Source organism: Chroicocephalus ridibundus, chromosome 13 (assembly GCF_963924245.1).
Source record: "Chroicocephalus ridibundus chromosome 13, bChrRid1.1, whole genome shotgun sequence".
Lineage (NCBI taxonomy): Eukaryota > Metazoa > Chordata > Aves > Charadriiformes > Laridae > Chroicocephalus > Chroicocephalus ridibundus.
The window spans coordinates 10,603,466-10,621,525 of NC_086296.1; the positions used below are offsets into that span (position 1 = coordinate 10,603,466).

Sequence of the window (18,060 nt, forward strand, 5' to 3'; positions counted from 1 at the left end):
AACAGCTCTGTGGGTTCATGTTCATATTAAGGATAATTTGGACAGGTTGATAAAAGCAGAGAGGAATACCTGGAAAAGCTGACTACACACGTTTAACTGGCAATTATATTTAGAGTGACAATATGATGTTAGAAGGCATTTTCATTATGAAAATAAAAATGTTCAGAGTTTTCTGAACTCTGGGGGTGGGGCTGCGATGCCACCCTTCACAGAGACGTCTGGTTTTCCATTCCCACTCACTAAACAATATTCTGATCCATATGGAGACTCTAGCAAGTAAAATCTACCCAACCAATAAACTCTCCAGAAACCCCCAAATAATCCCAGTGTAACGAGATAAGCTACTATACTAATGGGAAAAAAATAATCTAGAAAAGTAAAGCCCACCAGTATAAGTGTAGGAGGAAACAGTTGTGTGGAACATCACCCTGATGGGATGGTTCCCAGTACCCCAGAGGATTTCTGGGATGCCAAATGACACAAAGGTGCCAAAACCACGAGGGATTGATTTATGAGGAAGGGCCACGGAGAGGCTGGGAGTGTGACACGAGCAGGACATGTCACTGAGCTCCCCCGACCCTAGGCCAGCCCCTGGTGACACCAATCCAGTGAACGATCAGATGATGACGGCTGCAAGCGGTGCATCGCTTGCACAGACAGATTTAATTGTTAGTGTAGGCACAGATTTAATTTTAATTTACGCAAGCCGGGGTCCTGCACGGAGGCCCGAGGGAGCCGGTGAGTCCCGCCCGGCCGGTCTGGCCCTGCCCCCGCCGCGGGCTCCCCTCAGGGCAGACGAGGCCGCGGGCTGGCGCTGAGGGCAGCCCAGCCCGGCCGGCGGCGGGGGCCGCGGCGGGGAAAGCCGCTCCCCTTCCCTCCCGGAAGGGTCCGTCTGGAAAAGCCGCCGCCTCTCCGGCGGGCCCGACGGCACTGGCCGCCTCTCCGGCAGCGCTAGGCCGCCGCGGTCGCCCGCCGAGGGGCGCGGGGCCCGGCCGTGCGGGGGCGGCGCGGCTGCGGCGCGGAAGATCCGCGCCGGGCCCGGCCCGGCCCTCAGAGGCGCCCGGCCGGCGGGGGAGGGAGAACCGTGTTGCACCGCCGCGCCCTGCCCTCCCCTCCCCTCCCCTTCCCGGCGGAGGCAGCGCCACGTCTCGGGCAGGAGCCGGACGCCGGGCGGGCGGCCCGCCCGTCCCAGGTCTGCGGGGGTCTCGCCGGGAAGCGGGGCGCGGGGGCGGCCGGGCGCGGCTGTAGGCCGGGGGGATTGCGCTGAGGGCTGCCGTCCCTCCCGCGGCCTTCCGGGGTGCCGGGAACCGCCGGCCCGGCCCGGCCCGGCTCGGCTCGGCTCCGCGGGCTGCGGCCCCGGGCCGCCGGGTGCCTCCGCCGGCGCGTCAGAGAGGTGTCCGGGACCCCTCGGGTCTGTCTCCCCGGCGGTGCCTCCGGTCTGCCACCGGGCTCCGCTGCCCTCTTGGTTGTTGGTGTTTTGAGCAAAGTCCGTTGTTTTTGTACAGCTCCTTTCCCTGCGAGGTTATTGCTGAGTTGCCGTGGCGTGTGTGTGGCTGTGTGTGGGGGGTGTGTGTGTCTGCCTGTGCTCAACACAGAGATACAAAAGGGCTTTGAAGCCAAAATACTCTAATATTTGAGAATGGGTTGTACAGGAGAAAACCATTTGTCGTGACCCTGATTATTAAAAGGTGTTTTATGACAAGGATAACAAATCATCCGATGTTGGCTGGATTTTGCCGCGGTGTAAGCAGTCTAAATTGTTCTTGCCTTTTGTGTGTAATTATTCTTTGTGGCCTGTAGTGTAGTATCTATTTGCTGCACAGCGGCTGTTCTTCCAGAAGTTTTATTGTAAGCTTTGTTATACAGAAAAGCTTTTAAAATCAATATCAAATCACAGCGAAGGTATTAATCTTTCTGTTTGGTGGAGGTTTCTCTTTTAGAAATGCTCCTGGTTTCTGTCTCCTTCCCGGCTCCCCTACATAAGGGTCACCTACATAATTGTCAGTCCTGCGTGTCCTGGGCCATTAGCAGCTTCAGTAAGGTTTTGGAGAGGAGTGGTGGTGTTGCTGGGTGACCAGGGCAGTTTGATACAGCAGCAGTTACACAAGTACTCTTGAGATATGGAAGGAATGTTGCTCAAAATGTTTGTGTTCATGTAAAAATGCGATTAAAATACTCGTGGCTTGACATTTTCCCCACAGCTCCCCCCTTTTTTGTTAACCGGTGGTCGTTTCTTTAGTAAATAGGAACCATAACATTTCATAAGCTGAATTCAGCTATCGGTAGCTGTTTGACCAAGATTTAGATGTTTGAAGTGACTGCGTACAACAGCTTCTGTCAGATTGTATTAGTTGGCTGGGTCTATACCCAAAGGTAGGATCTGAATGCCTGGAGAATCATTTGCAAATTCCATAAACTGTGTTTGGAAATCCTCCTCCTTACTCGCCATAGGAGAAGGCAGTGTTGAACTGCAGCCCAGGCCACGTTCTGACTGCCAACACATACTGTCATCAGTAGTTCAGGCTCTGTACAGTGATACATACTTGTTGCTCTGCAGAGAAGTAAACAGTAACGATGTAATTTAATTAAAAAAAAAATATCTGAATTCCATGCCGCATTCTAACTAAAGTTATTGAAACTTAAATGGGAGTAGGTCCTTCAAACAAAATGTATGGTATGAAAGTCCAGACTGTAATTTACAGAGCAAAATGCTCCTCTGAATACTGGCTCGCTTATTAAAGCAGAGGCCGAAGAGGCATTTCCATTAAAAGGGACCATGATCTTAAATCCGTTTTCTTGATGAATATTATCTTGTTCCACCATTATGCTGGTGTATCAATGCCACTAAAAAGTGATAACAAAAAAGCTGTTAAATAAATCACTTCTTATTCACAACAGCGGGATACATGATTGTGTTTCATTGTCTCTCCAATTATCCCATGTCCTGGTTCTGTGTGTTGAAGTTGGACTGCTGGCTTCTGTGGACACTACTTGCTTTTTAACTCATGTTTTCAAAGCTGTAAGAAATGTTTGAAAACTTACTACGCTTTGTTTCTAGAGGATGCATCTCCTTGGTGATTACAACTTTGACGGCGAGCTGTTTTCATGATCTCCTGGAATTACTGGCTGCCTGCTGCACACCAACAGCTGGTGCTCCCGGGTAACATATTGATGCTGCTGTTGCTGATGGAGAGAAACAGGACTTGGTAGTTCACTTGACAGCAAATTATTCAGAAGAAAAACTTTCCAGGGATCTGGATCACTTTTACCATGGACTCCTCATCTGTCCAGCAGGATGTTCACTTGGAGAACAGAAACAGTAATGGGGCCCCTAGCAGCTCTGAAGAACTTCTGGATTGTAAAGCCAAGTCAGATTTGCCAGTTACAGCAGATGAAATTAACAGTAAGTTACTTCATATGCACCAAATCATTTCCTTGCCTTACCCAGGCTTCTGTACAATGCTTACTTTGATGTTCAGGTGATGCTGAAGTACTTTTTTTCCTTGAGATCAGGAATTTTTTGTACAGCAGTTTTAGGCAAGTTTGGTGAAGGCTATGGCTCTGTGTATGGGAAAACTGTCTTTTGTTTTAAAACTTATTCTTTCAAAACAAAACCAAACTCTTAAGTACTACCCGCTATCAGTTGAGTATGTGCTGCTCAGGGTGTTACTCTGTATTCTGACTATGTTTCCATGAGTATATACCTGAAATTCACTAGAACTAATAGTTCTGAAAGGATTGTTGTGGAGTAAGCTCATGACTGGAGTACTTTATTCTGGCAAAAGCAGTTTTCCTGGTAAATCAAATAGGCAAAAATCAAAATGTACTCAAAACGTCTCTCTAAACTTCCATTAATGGAAGAGAGATGCTGGCATGTACTCCCCAAATTATCTCAAAATAACTTTTATATGTAGACAAGCTCTATAATAAAATAATTTTGCAGCTGTTTACAAGAAACTTAAGAGAGCGCTGATCTGAGTAGATTGGAGAATGAAACTTAGGTTGTGAGGGACCTCTATGGGTCATCTAGTCCAACCTCATGCACAGAGCAGACCTAGATCAGGCTGCTCAGGGCCTTCTCCTCTTGAATTCTGAAAATCTCCAGAGAGGGAGGTTCAACAGCTTCTCTACCCATTCCAATATTTAACTGCTTTCTTTGTGAAAATCTTTTCCTTGTATTGAGTTGAAATCTCCGTGTTTCCGCTACAGGTATCTAAGCATATGTTGGTACATAAGGATATGGTGGTAGATGGGTGGAGTGGGTGTATATGTTGCGACTGCGTAGATACACAAAAGTATACAGGTTCCTTACGTAAAAGGAGGTGATCATGTGATGAAGTTAGCCTTCCACCCTCCTCTCATACCGCAGATTTGTCATCCTGACATGAGCAAGAGAGTGGAGTCCTGAGACTTTATTTGCTTTTCTGATGCTGCCCGTTAGCAGACTGGTAGAGTGTAGTTATATGATGATTCATTGACCTTTTATGAAGCTGGAGATCACACGTTCCTGTCTTCTGCTGTGCTGGACATTGTCCAAACAATTGAATTGTGGCTTACAAATAGGTGCTATGTCTTTCTACTGTTTTCAATCTAATTGCATCTCTCCCTCCCCTGCTCTAAAAAGACCGCAGTTGTATTGACACTACTGCAATTAAATTACCTTAATTCAAGGCAGCGTTTAGATTCTGAGTGTCTCATGGCTTCAGGAAGTTGCCAGGAAACCATTCCTCCAGAATTTTGCTTCAGCGTCGCTTTTGTGTATGTATACCACTCACAGTTGTGAAGATAAAAATGTAAATAAAGTATAAACTTGATTCAGTAATAGATGCAGTTTCTGAAAGATGGGCAGAAATAATATTTCTGAATGTGTGAGGTATCTTCTTATTTTCTTGTGGCTATTCTTAGCATTAACTTCTCTTTTAAATGTAGTTTTGACAATCTTTTTGTTTTAAAATGCTCTAAACTCTGACTTAGGTTGGTTAGTCATTAAAAAAACATTCCTGTCCTCTGTCCTTCTTTGCGTCCTTGTTGCACCCATCCCTTCCATCGTGCCTGCAAGTGTTTTTTGTGACCACGTGGTAAACTAAATCAGAAATCCTATTCAGGCTAAAATGGCCTGAAAATCTCTGCGTGACAGATAAGATACTGGGAAGTGTTTCATTCAAATCTTAGAGAGCTGTTAGGTTTTGGCAACCTAAGGCTGAAAACTTTTTATTGTCACTCATATTCAGTTTCCTCATTTAGTTTCCTCTGAGCTGGTTCACTGTACAAACATCTGTGCTGGCTTAAGGGAGGATGTGCCGCAGAGGTGGGAACAAATGGTTAGGGGTGGAAATTTATCTTTTCTTCTTTGAATTACTCTGAAGTGAAATTTGACTGCACTTAAAAGGAAACCTTCTGCTTTCTTCAATAACAAAAGGGAAAACAATTAAAAAGTCCTATCTTCCTACCTATAACTTTTTCCCATGTGGCTTATTTAGTTTCAGGATGCACTTTAATGTTCACCACATACATGAATGATAATAGCTTTATTTTTGAATTCCTTTGCTTTCAGATGTTTGTAGTGATTCATTATATGGGGGGGCGGGGGGGGAGGTTTAATAGCAATATGTTAATGGGCAGGTATAAGTCAATAATTAAAGTTTTATTGAATCATTGTAATCAGTTTCCTGGCTGCAGAATATTTCTGTGTATAAATCTTAGAAACACTTAATTTTGGGAGGATCTGTTTCTCAGTTCTGGTTGCTTGGTTTGTTTTTTTCTTTCCCCCTGCATCATCTTTGAGCAGACTTTAAAAAAAACAAACGCTAAGTCTTTAGCTCTAAGAGGAGGAAAAAATAGAAAGAGGAAACTTGGTTTTTCCAGTTGCAAATACTTTGTGATCATGAATGTTTATTTTTTTCATAAAGATGTTTGAAAATATTTATGAAATCTTCCATATTATCCCAATGAATTCCAGTTACTCCAATGATACATGGTGTGGGAATGAACACAAAGATGGTGGCTATTTCAGTACCCCGCTCTTTTGAGAGCTATAATAATGCATTTAAAGTTGGATACATAGTTTTGTTGCAACAGCAGTTTCATAAAGGTAGTTCCCAACTGAGCGAAGTAGAAATGTGTGAGAAATCCAAAATATAAACCTGTGAAGTGTTTGAACTGGTTTTGAAGATGCATTTTCCTGATGGAAAAGAAAAACCCATTATTAGTAAGTGGGGATGAGATTGGTATTAAAATGGTTGTTAAGTTTCCTTTTAATTAGTAGGTTTGTTATATTGATACATGTGAGCTGTGCTACTGTACTTTTGATGAAGACATCCTATTTGAAAAAAATTTAAACTCAGTTTAAAATTGAGAAACTCTGCTTGGCCCAGGCTGGAAGTGTGATTGTGGATGCTTTCTTCCCAGTGCCCAACAGCATACCAAATAGCTGAATCATTCAGCACAGGCCTGCAGTTTCTGAGTCTTATTTGTAGTAGGTTGCCACTCAGTGTGACACAGATCACGTTGCTTACATTTGGTGTTTCGTGCTTCTAAACCAAACAAGGCTTAAAAACCCATGTGAAGTTTTGGAGATATGTTATGATCGCTTTTGAGGTCCTGCTTGAAGGCACTGTAGTAAAGCAAATTAAAGGTACTTATTCTGGTCTTTTTAAGTGAAGAATCAAAATTTCTTTATAAAATTCTTTCTGCCAGTTGCTGTCATTAGCAATTTCTGTATTCTTACAGTCTAAAAGCAATAGTGGTAGCATTGTATTTGGGTGGAGGTGTAAAGATAAATGGGGTGGCTTGCAGTGTAGCTCACAGAAACTTTCTTTTCCAGCAACCAGTATTGACATCAATGAAGTGCCAAATGAAGAGGGAAGTCTGGAGATAAACAGCAAGGTGGACACCTGCCAGAATGGGCCAGAGTCACTCTTCCCCCACTCTGCTGTATCTTTTGACCCCACCAGCAGTGCGCAGGGTCAAGAGTCGTCCCCAGGTGTGACTGGTTTCCATGACAGCCTAAGGAAGTCTCAGGGAACTAGTGCTGAGGGCATAGTTCTTAGAAAAGAAGCTTTGCAGTCTCTCAAACTAAGTCTTCCCATGCAAGAAACTGAATTGTGTAAGCATCTGTTTACGGTGGTGCCCCTGCTTTCTCTTGCTGCATAAAGCTTTTTACTCTGAGCCTGGCTCTAGAATCCTATAACATCATTTAAGCTTGGACTAAACTTCATTTTTGCAGTAAGCTTTTACTTTGATCTACAATTAATTTTCTTTCAGTAAGCCACCCTCTGCTGCAGCTAAAGCACGTGCCTTACCGTTTAAAAATTGTTCTTGCGCTGGAGAGGAATTTATGCTTTCTGGGGCTGAAGCTATTCTAATCTTCTTGATTATTAGGAGTAACAGGTGACTTCTTTGTGAAGCTTTGTTCTTGCTGCATAATCTCTTGTATGTACATGGAGAAACCACAGCATTTGCAAACTGAACAATGGAAATATGCAGTCTTTATCAGTGCTTACACCAAGGATACATTAGAACAGGGTATTCTGAGGTGCATGCCAATGGGCTTTCCTTGCATTCCTTGCTTAAGCATGAAGCATGTTGCTGATGGTAGAAGGGGCTTTTTCCTTTTGCATCAGATTTGCCTGTGTTGGAGTTTCCTCTTTGACTGTAGAGACACCTTTCACTTACAGGCTCAGTAGAGTCTTCACTCCCATTGGAGAAAGAAGAACAAATCAGACTTCAAGCAAGAAGACGGCTAGAAGAACAGCTCAAGCAATACAGAGTGAAGAGACATCAAGAAAGAGTGAGTACCACACATCAGATCTTCTACACTCAGTGTGTTGTTGATAAATTTGAAAACTTTATCCTTTTTGTGCTCCAAATTACTGTTTTCTCTACTTTGAACATTCAGTAGTTTTCTCAAATGTGAAGAAGCATTTTTTTTTTCTTCTGGACATGCAAAATTTGGTTCTCTGTTACAGTTTACCTTGTTCATGAAATTATGCATATATTTAAATATTAACATAAAAGTTTAGAGCTTTACATATAAAGTTCTACAGCAAAATAAATCTTTGATGCTAGTTCAAATGTAACATTCTGGAATTTATTGTTGACTCTTTTCTTCTTTTAGTCTAACCAGTCTACATCCAAAAACCGGCCCTCCAGCACCCTAGATCCTGAGCTGATGTTAAATCCAGAAATCTTGCCAAGAGCTAGCACTGTAGCCATGACAAAAGAATACTCCTTTATGCGGACCAGTGTGCCCCGGGGGCCAAAACTGGGTAGCTTGGGACTTCCAGCATCCTCAAAAGAGAGAAGAAGTTCAAAATCTAAGCCCAGTAAGATCCGGTCCTTGTCTGACTACAGAACTGAAGATTCAGGCTCTAGAAATGCTCCTGGGAATTTTGTGGCTACTGATCTATCTGGTGGGACTCTGAAGCAAAGCAGAAGTGGTCCAACATCGGTTGTTTCTGAGATTAGTCTGCCCTCTGACATGGATGATCGAATAGAGAATTCGTCCTTGGCAGGAGATAGCATTTCAGAGATTGATGGGAGTGAAGTGGGAATGAGGCTGGATGGAAATGAGAGCGACAGCTCTACCTACAGCAGCGTGTCAGGAAAAGGGCTGTGTAACAGTTTACAGAATGCAGAAGGCAACCACGGTATTCCATATACAATAAACGGTCAGAAGATACATCCTGATGCAATGGGGCAGTTTCCTTCCATCAGTGAGGTGCTACAGGCTGCGGCAGTGGAGCATCAAGCCCAAGAGCAAGAAGTTAATGGGGAAGTACGGAGCAGGAGAGACAGTATTTCAAGCAGGTAAAAAAGGTCATCGTACAGTGAGGCCATTATTAGGCATTATACTTTCTTGGAATAGGTAGGCTATTACTCTTACCTGCTGCTAATTCAGTTTTAACTTGCATTCACTGTGATCAGATCTGTTGTTAACTTACAGATTCTAAAAGAAACTGCAAGGTCACTTCACTGGAGTACCTGTTTACTAAGTGCATCTTTAAAGAAAGATATTTTTGCCACTGATTGTGTTTTAAATGTTCTGCTAGCAGTTGCTTCTGTTGTATTTACTTGGGAAGCAGGTGTTTGTTCACTGAATCACTGATGTGGCATTGGTCTTTAAAGTCTGAAAGCGTAGCTGTAACTGACTCAGATCAGGAAAAGGACGATAATAAACATCACTATGGCACATACCTTTCAGACTTCAAATGGTTATGAAACGCCAAGAGTTTTGTCCTAGATACGCTTATCCTCTTCAGCCCTTCAGAATGAGATTTACTTAGTCTCACAACCATATGTGTATATGGTGGGTATAACTGTGATTCAGCAAGTGAGTGGATGACTGCTGAAGTCCCTAACAATGCAGTTGTGGTTTTTATCGGTTGTTTTATATATGCATGTTTTATACAAGCTAATTGAAAATACCTTTTTTGTTTTATCTTCATTGGAATAAAGTGTAGTACCCTGAGATGTTAAGGTAAATCAGTTGTCAGCAATTATTCCAGCTTAGACTTAATTCTTACAGTAATGAGAGAGAGGAGAAGATCTTGCCCTTTTTCTCTAGACTTCTTGGCATCAGGGAATGCCATCTTGACATCAGGGAAGGAGCATAAGGAATCCCTTATAGCAAATACCTGGTTTTCCTTCTTTTGCAGAAGCTGTTGGTATTTCTCAGGCACATTAAAGCAGACAGTTGCGGACAACAGTTGTGGAGGTTTTGTGCTCCCATTATGTCTGTTTGTCTGCTTATAAAGGGATATTGCAGATACAGAATATAATTGTCAGCCATGGCGCTTCAGTAAAATAACAAATATATGGGTGCCACACTAGATTCTAGTTGCTGCAAATACAGGAAACTAACATATAAAACCTTCACGTGAATATAATTTCTTTATCTCTTTGGATGGTAACAAAGGTTGTTTCACTGTGTTCTGGATCCATCATAAAGCCAGAAAAAATGTCCTAAATTCTAGGTCACATGTAGAGTCTTGAGTACCTCTTAATTTCAGCTTCACTTTTCTTCAACTAGCTGAGTGTTGTATTCTAACCCTTTAACTGTGTATGTGATGTCTCTGTCTCCAGTGTTTCTATGGAAAGCTCTATCGCAGGAACTCATGACGAAATGTTGCAGGTTCTGAAGGAGAAGATGAGACTTGAAGGGCAACTAGAAGCACTCTCACTAGAAGCTAATCAGGTAGAAAATGAATTTGAATTCCTGTATTTGGCAAATCATATTAATATGTTAATTTTCAAGAGGCTTCTACTCATTACTTGTGGGAATTGTGTTTTGTAAAAACATTGTTGAATAAGGTTATACATTAGGAAACTAACATATAAAACTTTACAAGGTACTTTACAAGGATGCCCAAGAGGATAAATATAAAGTTAGTAAAGTCTTGAAAGGGTTTTTTAAAAAAATGTGCTTTTTTTAAAAGAGGGAAGTCAAGTTAAGAGAGATGATATATCCAGAGTAATGCTAGTGATGTCTATATAGCTGTATTTTCTCTTTGTATTGATGGATGGTATGACACTTACAATAGAAAGTGTTCTTCCTGAAGTGTGGAAACATGTCTTATTAAATATCCTAACATGGTTACTGACATATAATACTACACGTGTCTTGTCTGTACTCTCCTCTGTATTTTCTTTGACTATTTGAAATACCTGCTAGGTGAGATGTCACTTTTAAAAAATAATTTTTTACAAGCAAGTGTAAAAAAGGCTTTGCCTTAGCAAAGGCATTTTGCTCGGCATCTTCTTTAGTCAGCCATTAATATATTTTCTCTTAAAACTTCCGTATGATTTTTGGGACACAGGCTCTCAAAGAGAAGACTGAACTACAAGCCCAACTTGCAGCTTTGAACATGAAGCTTCAGGCGCAGGTGGAGCACAGCCAAAACAGCCAGCAGAAGCAGGAATCTCTGAGCTCAGAAGTGGCCACATTAAAGCAGTCTTGCTGGGATCTGGAACGAGCCATGGCTGACCTGCAAAATACTTTGGAAGCAAAGAATGCTAGTTTGGCTTCTTCAAATAATGATTTGCAGTTAGCAGAGGAGCAGTACCAAAGACTCCTGCTGAAGGTTGAAGATATGCAAAAAAATGTTCTCACCAGAGACAGCACAGGTGGGGTGATGTAAATGTCAATCTTTAAAATTTGTTATTCTGTAAGTCATTTTATTTCAACATAATTCTGAAGTCCTGGAGCAAGAAGGAATTTTAATTTGTGCTTTATTGATGTCATACTAATAAAATGGTTTGACTTTTAAGATCATTGGGTGTTATTTGTTGTCACAAAAGTGCTGCGATTTGCAATCTCCACTGACAGCCTGGAGAGGGAAGCATAAATATTTAGTCTAGTAACTGTTTGAGAGTGGACTAATGGTTTTTAGAAAATTGTACAAATACTGGTTTGTAATGATGACTCTACGCGTCAGGCTACCTGCTTCCTGATTTTTAATTAGTTCATATTTTCTGCCACTTAAGGAACTTTGAATGCTTTAAGAAGTGATTAATTTATTTTAATTTTGTCCTGCTTATGACCTGGTACTTTGGATTCTAGTGCTTCCCCTGGCTTTTGCAGGAAAAGCCAATCTTCATGTAATTGGACATAGATGTTTTTGTTCAAAAAGAAAGGAAGAAGAAAAAAAAGAAAAAACTATGAATATAGCAGTAATCCTTGAAAATGCGTGCATAAAAATAGAACAATGGAGTGCGCTAGTCCAAGTTCTTTATTTTTCTTTTTCTAGTTCATGATCTGCGACAGCAGTTGGCTTCCTTACAGAACCAGCTTCAGAAGGTGCAACTGGAACGGACCACACTGACCAATAAGCTAAAGGCATCTGAGACAGAAATCACATCGCTCCAAAATGTGCGGCAGTGGTACCAGCAGCAGCTTGTGCTAGCACAGGAGGCCCGTGTCAGGCTGCAGAGTGAGATGGCCAATATACAGGTATTATGCTTTACTTGCATATGGAAGGACTGAGAATGTGTGCCTTTTTTATGTTAGTTTTATCCAGAGGATGTTGTTCATGGGCTTGGACAAGGGAGCCAGTCTCACTTGGGTAATCTTCAGGTGGAGAGCAGACAGGGATGGTGTTTTGTTTTTTATCATGAGGTGTTAATTCACATTAAGGCTGAGGCATAAATTTAACCAAAGCACTTGCTTTTTGTGGATGAAGATCAGTAGTGCCATGAAAGTCATAGTTGAGATAAGGCACAGGTAGATCCAATGTGATCCCCCCCCCCAAAACTTTTAAATTTGTTGGCCAAATTATGACTGTTGGTATTAATTGGTGATTTTTTTTTTTTTTCCTTCCTTTAGGCTGGGCAAATGACCCAAGCAGGTATGTTGGAACATCTCAAACTAGAGAATGTGGCACTGTCTCAGCAGCTGACTGAAACCCAGCACAGATCCATTAAAGAAAAGGAACGTATTGCAGCACAGCTCCAAAATATTGAGGTACAGTTGTAGGTGGTCTTCATGAATTACGTTCTGACTAGTTTTTGTATTTAGGTTTTGCAAACTCAGGGATATTCTTGTAAAGTAACACTGAATTGTTATGAATTGATTCAAATGCTGCGTTATAAAAACATAAAGTATTTCAGAGCAAATAAATTTGCATGACATTATGAACAGTAAGAGGGAGCAAGGCCGTATGTTTCCTGTTCCAAGGTGATACTTGCATTTTCAGCTCTGGTGTTTGTTTTTAGATTAATTTTAAAGATGGATGTAAATGTTCTGCTTTGCCCGTTCAGAAACGTTTTAAAGAGAAAACATAATTGGAAGTTGAACTAAGTTAGCAAAGTGCTTCTTAAATGTGTGAAATTGCTCAGTACTGAGGTTTGTCCTTCCTGCCCTCCAGTAAGAAAAGATGAGTAAGATCTGAAGTGCAGTATGCTCACTTTCAAAGTACTTAAAACCTTAAATCCCACTGAATTTCAGTGATGTTCCTGCTTCTAAGTCTCAAAGGGCAGTAAAGCAGCAGGTTAGTAGCAGCACTCGATCTCCGGTGTTACTAATAGCAGTCGTCTAAATGACAGGAATTGCTATTTCACAGAGTAGCCACAGCATCCAAGGAATCTCTTGTTTCAGAATTTTCCAAACAGCTTAATTTTAATAAAGATTCATTTTATTTACATCTTGTTTCATCAGTTTAAAAAGGACATGGTGTTATTTAAGAGGAATTCAGATTATCACAAGTATATGACATTCGCTGTTATTCTAAGGTCTCTTATGTATATGAATGGGTGACTTCAGTAAAGACATACGGCTGTCTAAAGGCAGACATCAGAATTCTTTTTGCTTGTGTCTTTTCTCTAGAAACTTCCTTGATAATTTACCTTTTTTTCTTTTTTTTTTTTTCTTTTTCCCACCTTTTCCCTTCCACATAAATTCTAAAAGTTGATTCCTTGCTTTTTCTGTGCAGGCTGACATGTTAGATCAAGAAGCTGCCTTCATGCAAATCCAGGAGGCTAAAACCATGGTGGAAGAAGACTTGCAGAGAAAGCTAGAGGAGTTTGAGGATGAGAAAGAACAGCTTCAGAAAATGGCTGATTCTGCAGCAACATTGGAGCAAGAATTGGAACAGGTAGACTGTTGTTAGGCAAACTTCCAAGAGTTTCAAGGGAAATACTTATTTGGCTGAAAAGGCAATAGGAAATAGATACTGAGCTCTAAACTTTTTTTTTTTCAAAACCTGAAACATTACTGTGAAAAAGTCCGTACCAAAGTCACTCTGTCCTATGTGAAAAGGCTCCCTCTTTTTCAGCCGTCTTAGTAACAGTACTTTTTTGAAATTTCAGAACTACCGTCTTATAGATGTCGGGTTTTCTTAGTGAATTCAGTTTGTGATTATTCTAAGTATAGACAGGAAGCATAGATCCACATTCAAAGTTGTTAGACAGTCAGAATACCATTATATACAACCTCAGTGTAATAAATCTGCACTTCTCTATGGAGTCCTGCTATAACCTTGTAACATTACGAAAGCAGCATGTCAAGGGCTGGAATGAGATGAAGTATGTGATAGCTCAGTATTATATTCCATGTAATTACATGGCATTATCATTAATAACACTGAATATACCTTATATTTCTACTGTGTACACATTTTTCAAATAAAAATTTAGAATACTGTGAATCTTACTTCAGAATATTTTAGGTTTGTCATTCTGGTCATTGCTTAGCCTGTAAGATTACAGATGCTGCAGAATGCAATTAATAGAGCAAACAGAAGTGGCCTAGGAAAGTTAAAAAATATTTTCACCTTCTGCTCTTTTCTCCTATAAGCTGAAATATTAGTTAAAACATTTTATTTTTATTGGAGTGCATTTGCAAAGATAACATTTGTTTTGTATGACTTTTAATCTTAAAACACTTCTTAGGTCAAGTTGACTTTGCATCAGCGAGATCTGCAGCTTGAATCTTTACAGCAAGAGCACCTAGACTTAATGAAGCAATTCACTCTGACCCAAGAGACGTTGCACACCAAAGAGCAGTCCCTGGATGACCTGCAAACACAGTATGATGAACTGAAGGCCAGATTAGAAGAGTTCCAAAGTGATGCTACTTCTAAAGATGACATGATCCAGTATTTGCAGAATGAGAAGATTGTCTTGGAAGTAGCTCTGCAGGCAGCAAAAGCAAGCAAAGAGCAACTTGACCAAGGAGCAATGCGCCTTGGAGAAGATACAGAAGTAGCATCAGAAATCTTGGAACAACTCAGGCAAGAAATGGCTGTCAAGACAAGCCAGGTAATGAATCCCTGAAAGTATCATATTTAAAATAGCTGTTGCAGGGAAGTATTGCCACAGGCACATGATAGAGTCAGTTACATGAGAGGAGATTGGTACACGTGAGTTTGTGTACATCTGTAGTTGCAAGATTCAGCTAGTGGGAATATTTTAATCAATTCTCTTATCTTTCCCTATTGGTAGACTATTAGACTATCTTTACATCCTGTTACGTCATTGATGAGCTTACAGTTTAATATCCCTCGGTATTTATGCATTTGCGTGGTATGGGATGGGAAGCTGAGGTTACTTGATCTTGTTCTATCTGTTTCCAAGAGCCACCATCTTTCTAAAATCTACCAGTTTTAAAAAGTAATAATTTTGAGTACCCATCACATTTTTGGAAGTAATTTTTTAGTGTGCTCCTTTTTTGTGGCACTGTGGGCCAAACATCTTCCTTATGCAGTAATTTGGTCGTGTTTAATTGCGCCTTTTCTCTTGAAACAATATACCAGGGTTTGCTTTTGTGTATTGCTATATACCAACTGAGGCTTTTTTCTAGTCACTGAACTATTTTACAAGAACAAGCCTAATGCACATCCTTATTCTCTTTGTGGCTGTTTCAAATTATGGTGACTCTTCCTTTCACACCGTAGTTTGATAGTCATGTTTGCCTCTGTATCTTTCAGAGCATCCAAGCTCTGTAGCAAGAGCTTTCTTACTTAATCCTGGTAATGATGAGTTCCTGGTAATCTTTTGAAGGTAATAATGGACTTGATAGTATTGCCAACAGAAGTATTGAAGAACTATGGAAATATATTTAACATAAAGATTGTTTGTTTCCTTCAAAGAACCATCTGGTTTCTTCATTTGATCATCATGTATGTGTGAATGGGTGCCATCCAGATAAAACATATACACTAATGATGCATACTAAAACCTTAATGGCAGAATAAGGGGACTTCATGCATTCCTGAGGGCTGACAAGACTCACTGGGTGATGACCTGTGTGAATGTATTTCTGTATAGAATGTTGTGTTATCTAACAGTGCCATTGAGATGCCTACTCAGAAACAGGATCCTCATTACATTAGGCATTTGGTACCACCATAGCAGAAGATACTGTCACTGCTTGAAATAATGTAGAATAGGACATTTGTCGTGTAAAGCAACGTGTTTGCTTTTCTTTCCTCTGGCAGGTAGAAAATCTGCAACAAGAAAATGCTAGCCTTAAAAAACAGGTTCAAAAATTGAAGGAACAGTACCTGCAGCAGAAGGTAAGGAAAAGCAAACTATTTCAAAGAAATAAAACCAAGGAATATACTTTTTTTCACAGTGAAGGCATGTACATCTTAGGGGTTTCTGAGGACACTTGAATCAATTTTCTGTGTGAAAGAACTTTGTGACATAATTATATAGTTTTTGTATTTCATACAGTTGAATTTTTATCTGCAACTAAAGTAAAAGCAGATCCACCAACCAATTCATGCTTTCATTGGACTTCAGGGAGTTTGCCAAATGATCCACCATATAAAATCTCTCTCGTTTGTTGATGCTAGGTTTGCTTTTGCAGAAGCACTTATGAAAATCTTCAAGTGTCCTCATTTTCCTGTTTTGAAAAATGATAGTTGCTTCAGTAATTAGGGTGAAAATAAGTACTTTATTGCAGATTTTATTCTGAATTTACACAGTTTTGAGACAGTAATTTGAAATTGATATGTCATCAGTGTCCTATGTTACTGCTTAATTGCTGACTAAGCTAATGTGAAAGGTTGTTTTAACTTGTTAGGTTTCAGTTTGGGAAGGCTCTTCAAACTGTCAGTCACAGTTAAGCCCTCTTCTCATGGCAAAAGTTATTAATTATGCACATGGGATGGTTAATTTTTTACAATTAGTGTAGTTTAAAAAAGGGGCATGTAATTAGTGCAGTTCCATAAAGAATGTGAAGAAGAGTATCTTGTACTGCTGTAAACACTCTTACTCAGAGGTTTTTTATGAACTGATGATACATAGTGGTATTTGATATCTGAGCTGACATAAAAATCTTTGAACCAGAGTAAATATGTTACAAAAGGTGGTGCTGGTTTGTGTTCTTTGACACCCTCCCCCCAAACTAAAAGAATATCAGTAAGTACTTTGTAGTAAATTACTCTTAAATTTGTCAAGCTGTAACAAGAGGTGACGTTGTCCTCCTGAAACCCTTGTGTCCAAGGTGATGGTGGAAGCTTATCGAAGAGATGCAAGTTCCAAGGACCAGCTGATTAGCGAACTGAAAGCTACAAAGAAGCGGCTGGACTCAGAAGTGAAAGAGTTAAAACGAGAGCTACTGAAAATTCAAGTTGAAAAACAGTCACTTGAATCTGAACACTCAAAACTACAGAAGGAAGTATCTCAGGTTCGCCAGCAGATGGTGGATATAGAAAATCATCTTCAGTCAGTGCAGAAAGAACGAGACGATATGGAAACACGTCTACAGGTATGGAAGGTATTAAGCTTTGGACTTTGAGAGTGTTACATCCAGGATACATTGCTATTTCTTTTTACTTTGGAAATAAACAGAATGACCACCTGCAAGTTAAGGTTCTTGGTTACGTGTTTAATATTGTCTACACCTTTGAGCGTATACCTACCAAAATTCTGTAAATACATGACTGCTTATTAACATTTCATGTAAGTAAGTGGGGAGAACCACGCTACAGGAGTGGTGGACGTGTGATGTGGAAGCAGTTTCTTTGGTCCCAAAGTGAACTCTGAGAGCAAAGACCAAAACAGAACTCTCTTCATACGTGTTATGGTGGTGGCCACAGAGGGAAGAATTAAAGAAGAAAAAAAAGGGAAAGAGAGGGGAGATGGAGACCCTTGGAACACTTTATATTTATAGATGGAAGTAATTTTGAAAATTCATGCTTATTCTTTTATAATCAAATATACAGCAAACATGCTTTTGTTCTTACTCTCATGTGTGTTTTTCTTTCCTTCCTGTTAAGTCTTTGCAGTTCGATAAGGAACAAATGGCATCTCTTGCTGAGGCAAATCAGGCATTAAAACAACAAGTAGAACAAATGCAAGAAGAAGCAAAAAAGTAAGTCCGTTCTTTTAGCACAGACAAAAGAACTAGAGCATTTGTTTTTCATATTCACCTTTTTAGCAATCGCTGTTTTCCTGTTCCCTGGTCTTTCCTTTGGGAAATTTTAAATAGTCAGAGCCATAGGTTAACATCCATGGCAGAGTGTTCGTTGCATGCTACACAGGAGTTGCACTGATTCTCTTATGCATTTAACCAACAGTATATGCCATACCACATGCATATTCAAGCTAATCTTAATT

The 18,060-nt window shown here is 40.5% G+C and overlaps 1 protein-coding gene across 2 annotated transcripts in view; it reads left to right on the forward strand.

Annotated features, from left to right (window-relative positions):
• The first annotated feature begins 906 nt into the window (after positions 1 to 906).
• Positions 907 to 18,060, forward strand: part of GOLGA3 (golgin A3) — a 29,153-nt gene continuing 11,999 nt past the window's right edge. Inside the window, exons 1-14 of one of the 2 annotated variants that reach the window (XM_063351011.1) lie at positions 907 to 1,192; positions 3,059 to 3,403; positions 6,824 to 7,105; positions 7,677 to 7,789; positions 8,117 to 8,808; positions 10,084 to 10,195; positions 10,818 to 11,124; positions 11,748 to 11,950; positions 12,323 to 12,460; positions 13,428 to 13,589; positions 14,386 to 14,754; positions 15,933 to 16,010; positions 16,946 to 17,209; positions 17,721 to 17,815. In XM_063351011.1, coding sequence (XP_063207081.1) covers positions 3,271 to 3,403; positions 6,824 to 7,105; positions 7,677 to 7,789; positions 8,117 to 8,808; positions 10,084 to 10,195; positions 10,818 to 11,124; positions 11,748 to 11,950; positions 12,323 to 12,460; positions 13,428 to 13,589; positions 14,386 to 14,754; positions 15,933 to 16,010; positions 16,946 to 17,209; positions 17,721 to 17,815 — 2,948 coding nt within the window. In that variant the 5' untranslated portion in view covers positions 907 to 1,192; positions 3,059 to 3,270. The remainder of the gene's footprint in view (positions 1,193 to 3,058; positions 3,404 to 6,823; positions 7,106 to 7,676; positions 7,790 to 8,116; positions 8,809 to 10,083; positions 10,196 to 10,817; positions 11,125 to 11,747; positions 11,951 to 12,322; positions 12,461 to 13,427; positions 13,590 to 14,385; positions 14,755 to 15,932; positions 16,011 to 16,945; positions 17,210 to 17,720; positions 17,816 to 18,060) is intronic. The other variant, XM_063351013.1, reaches the window with a different exon arrangement.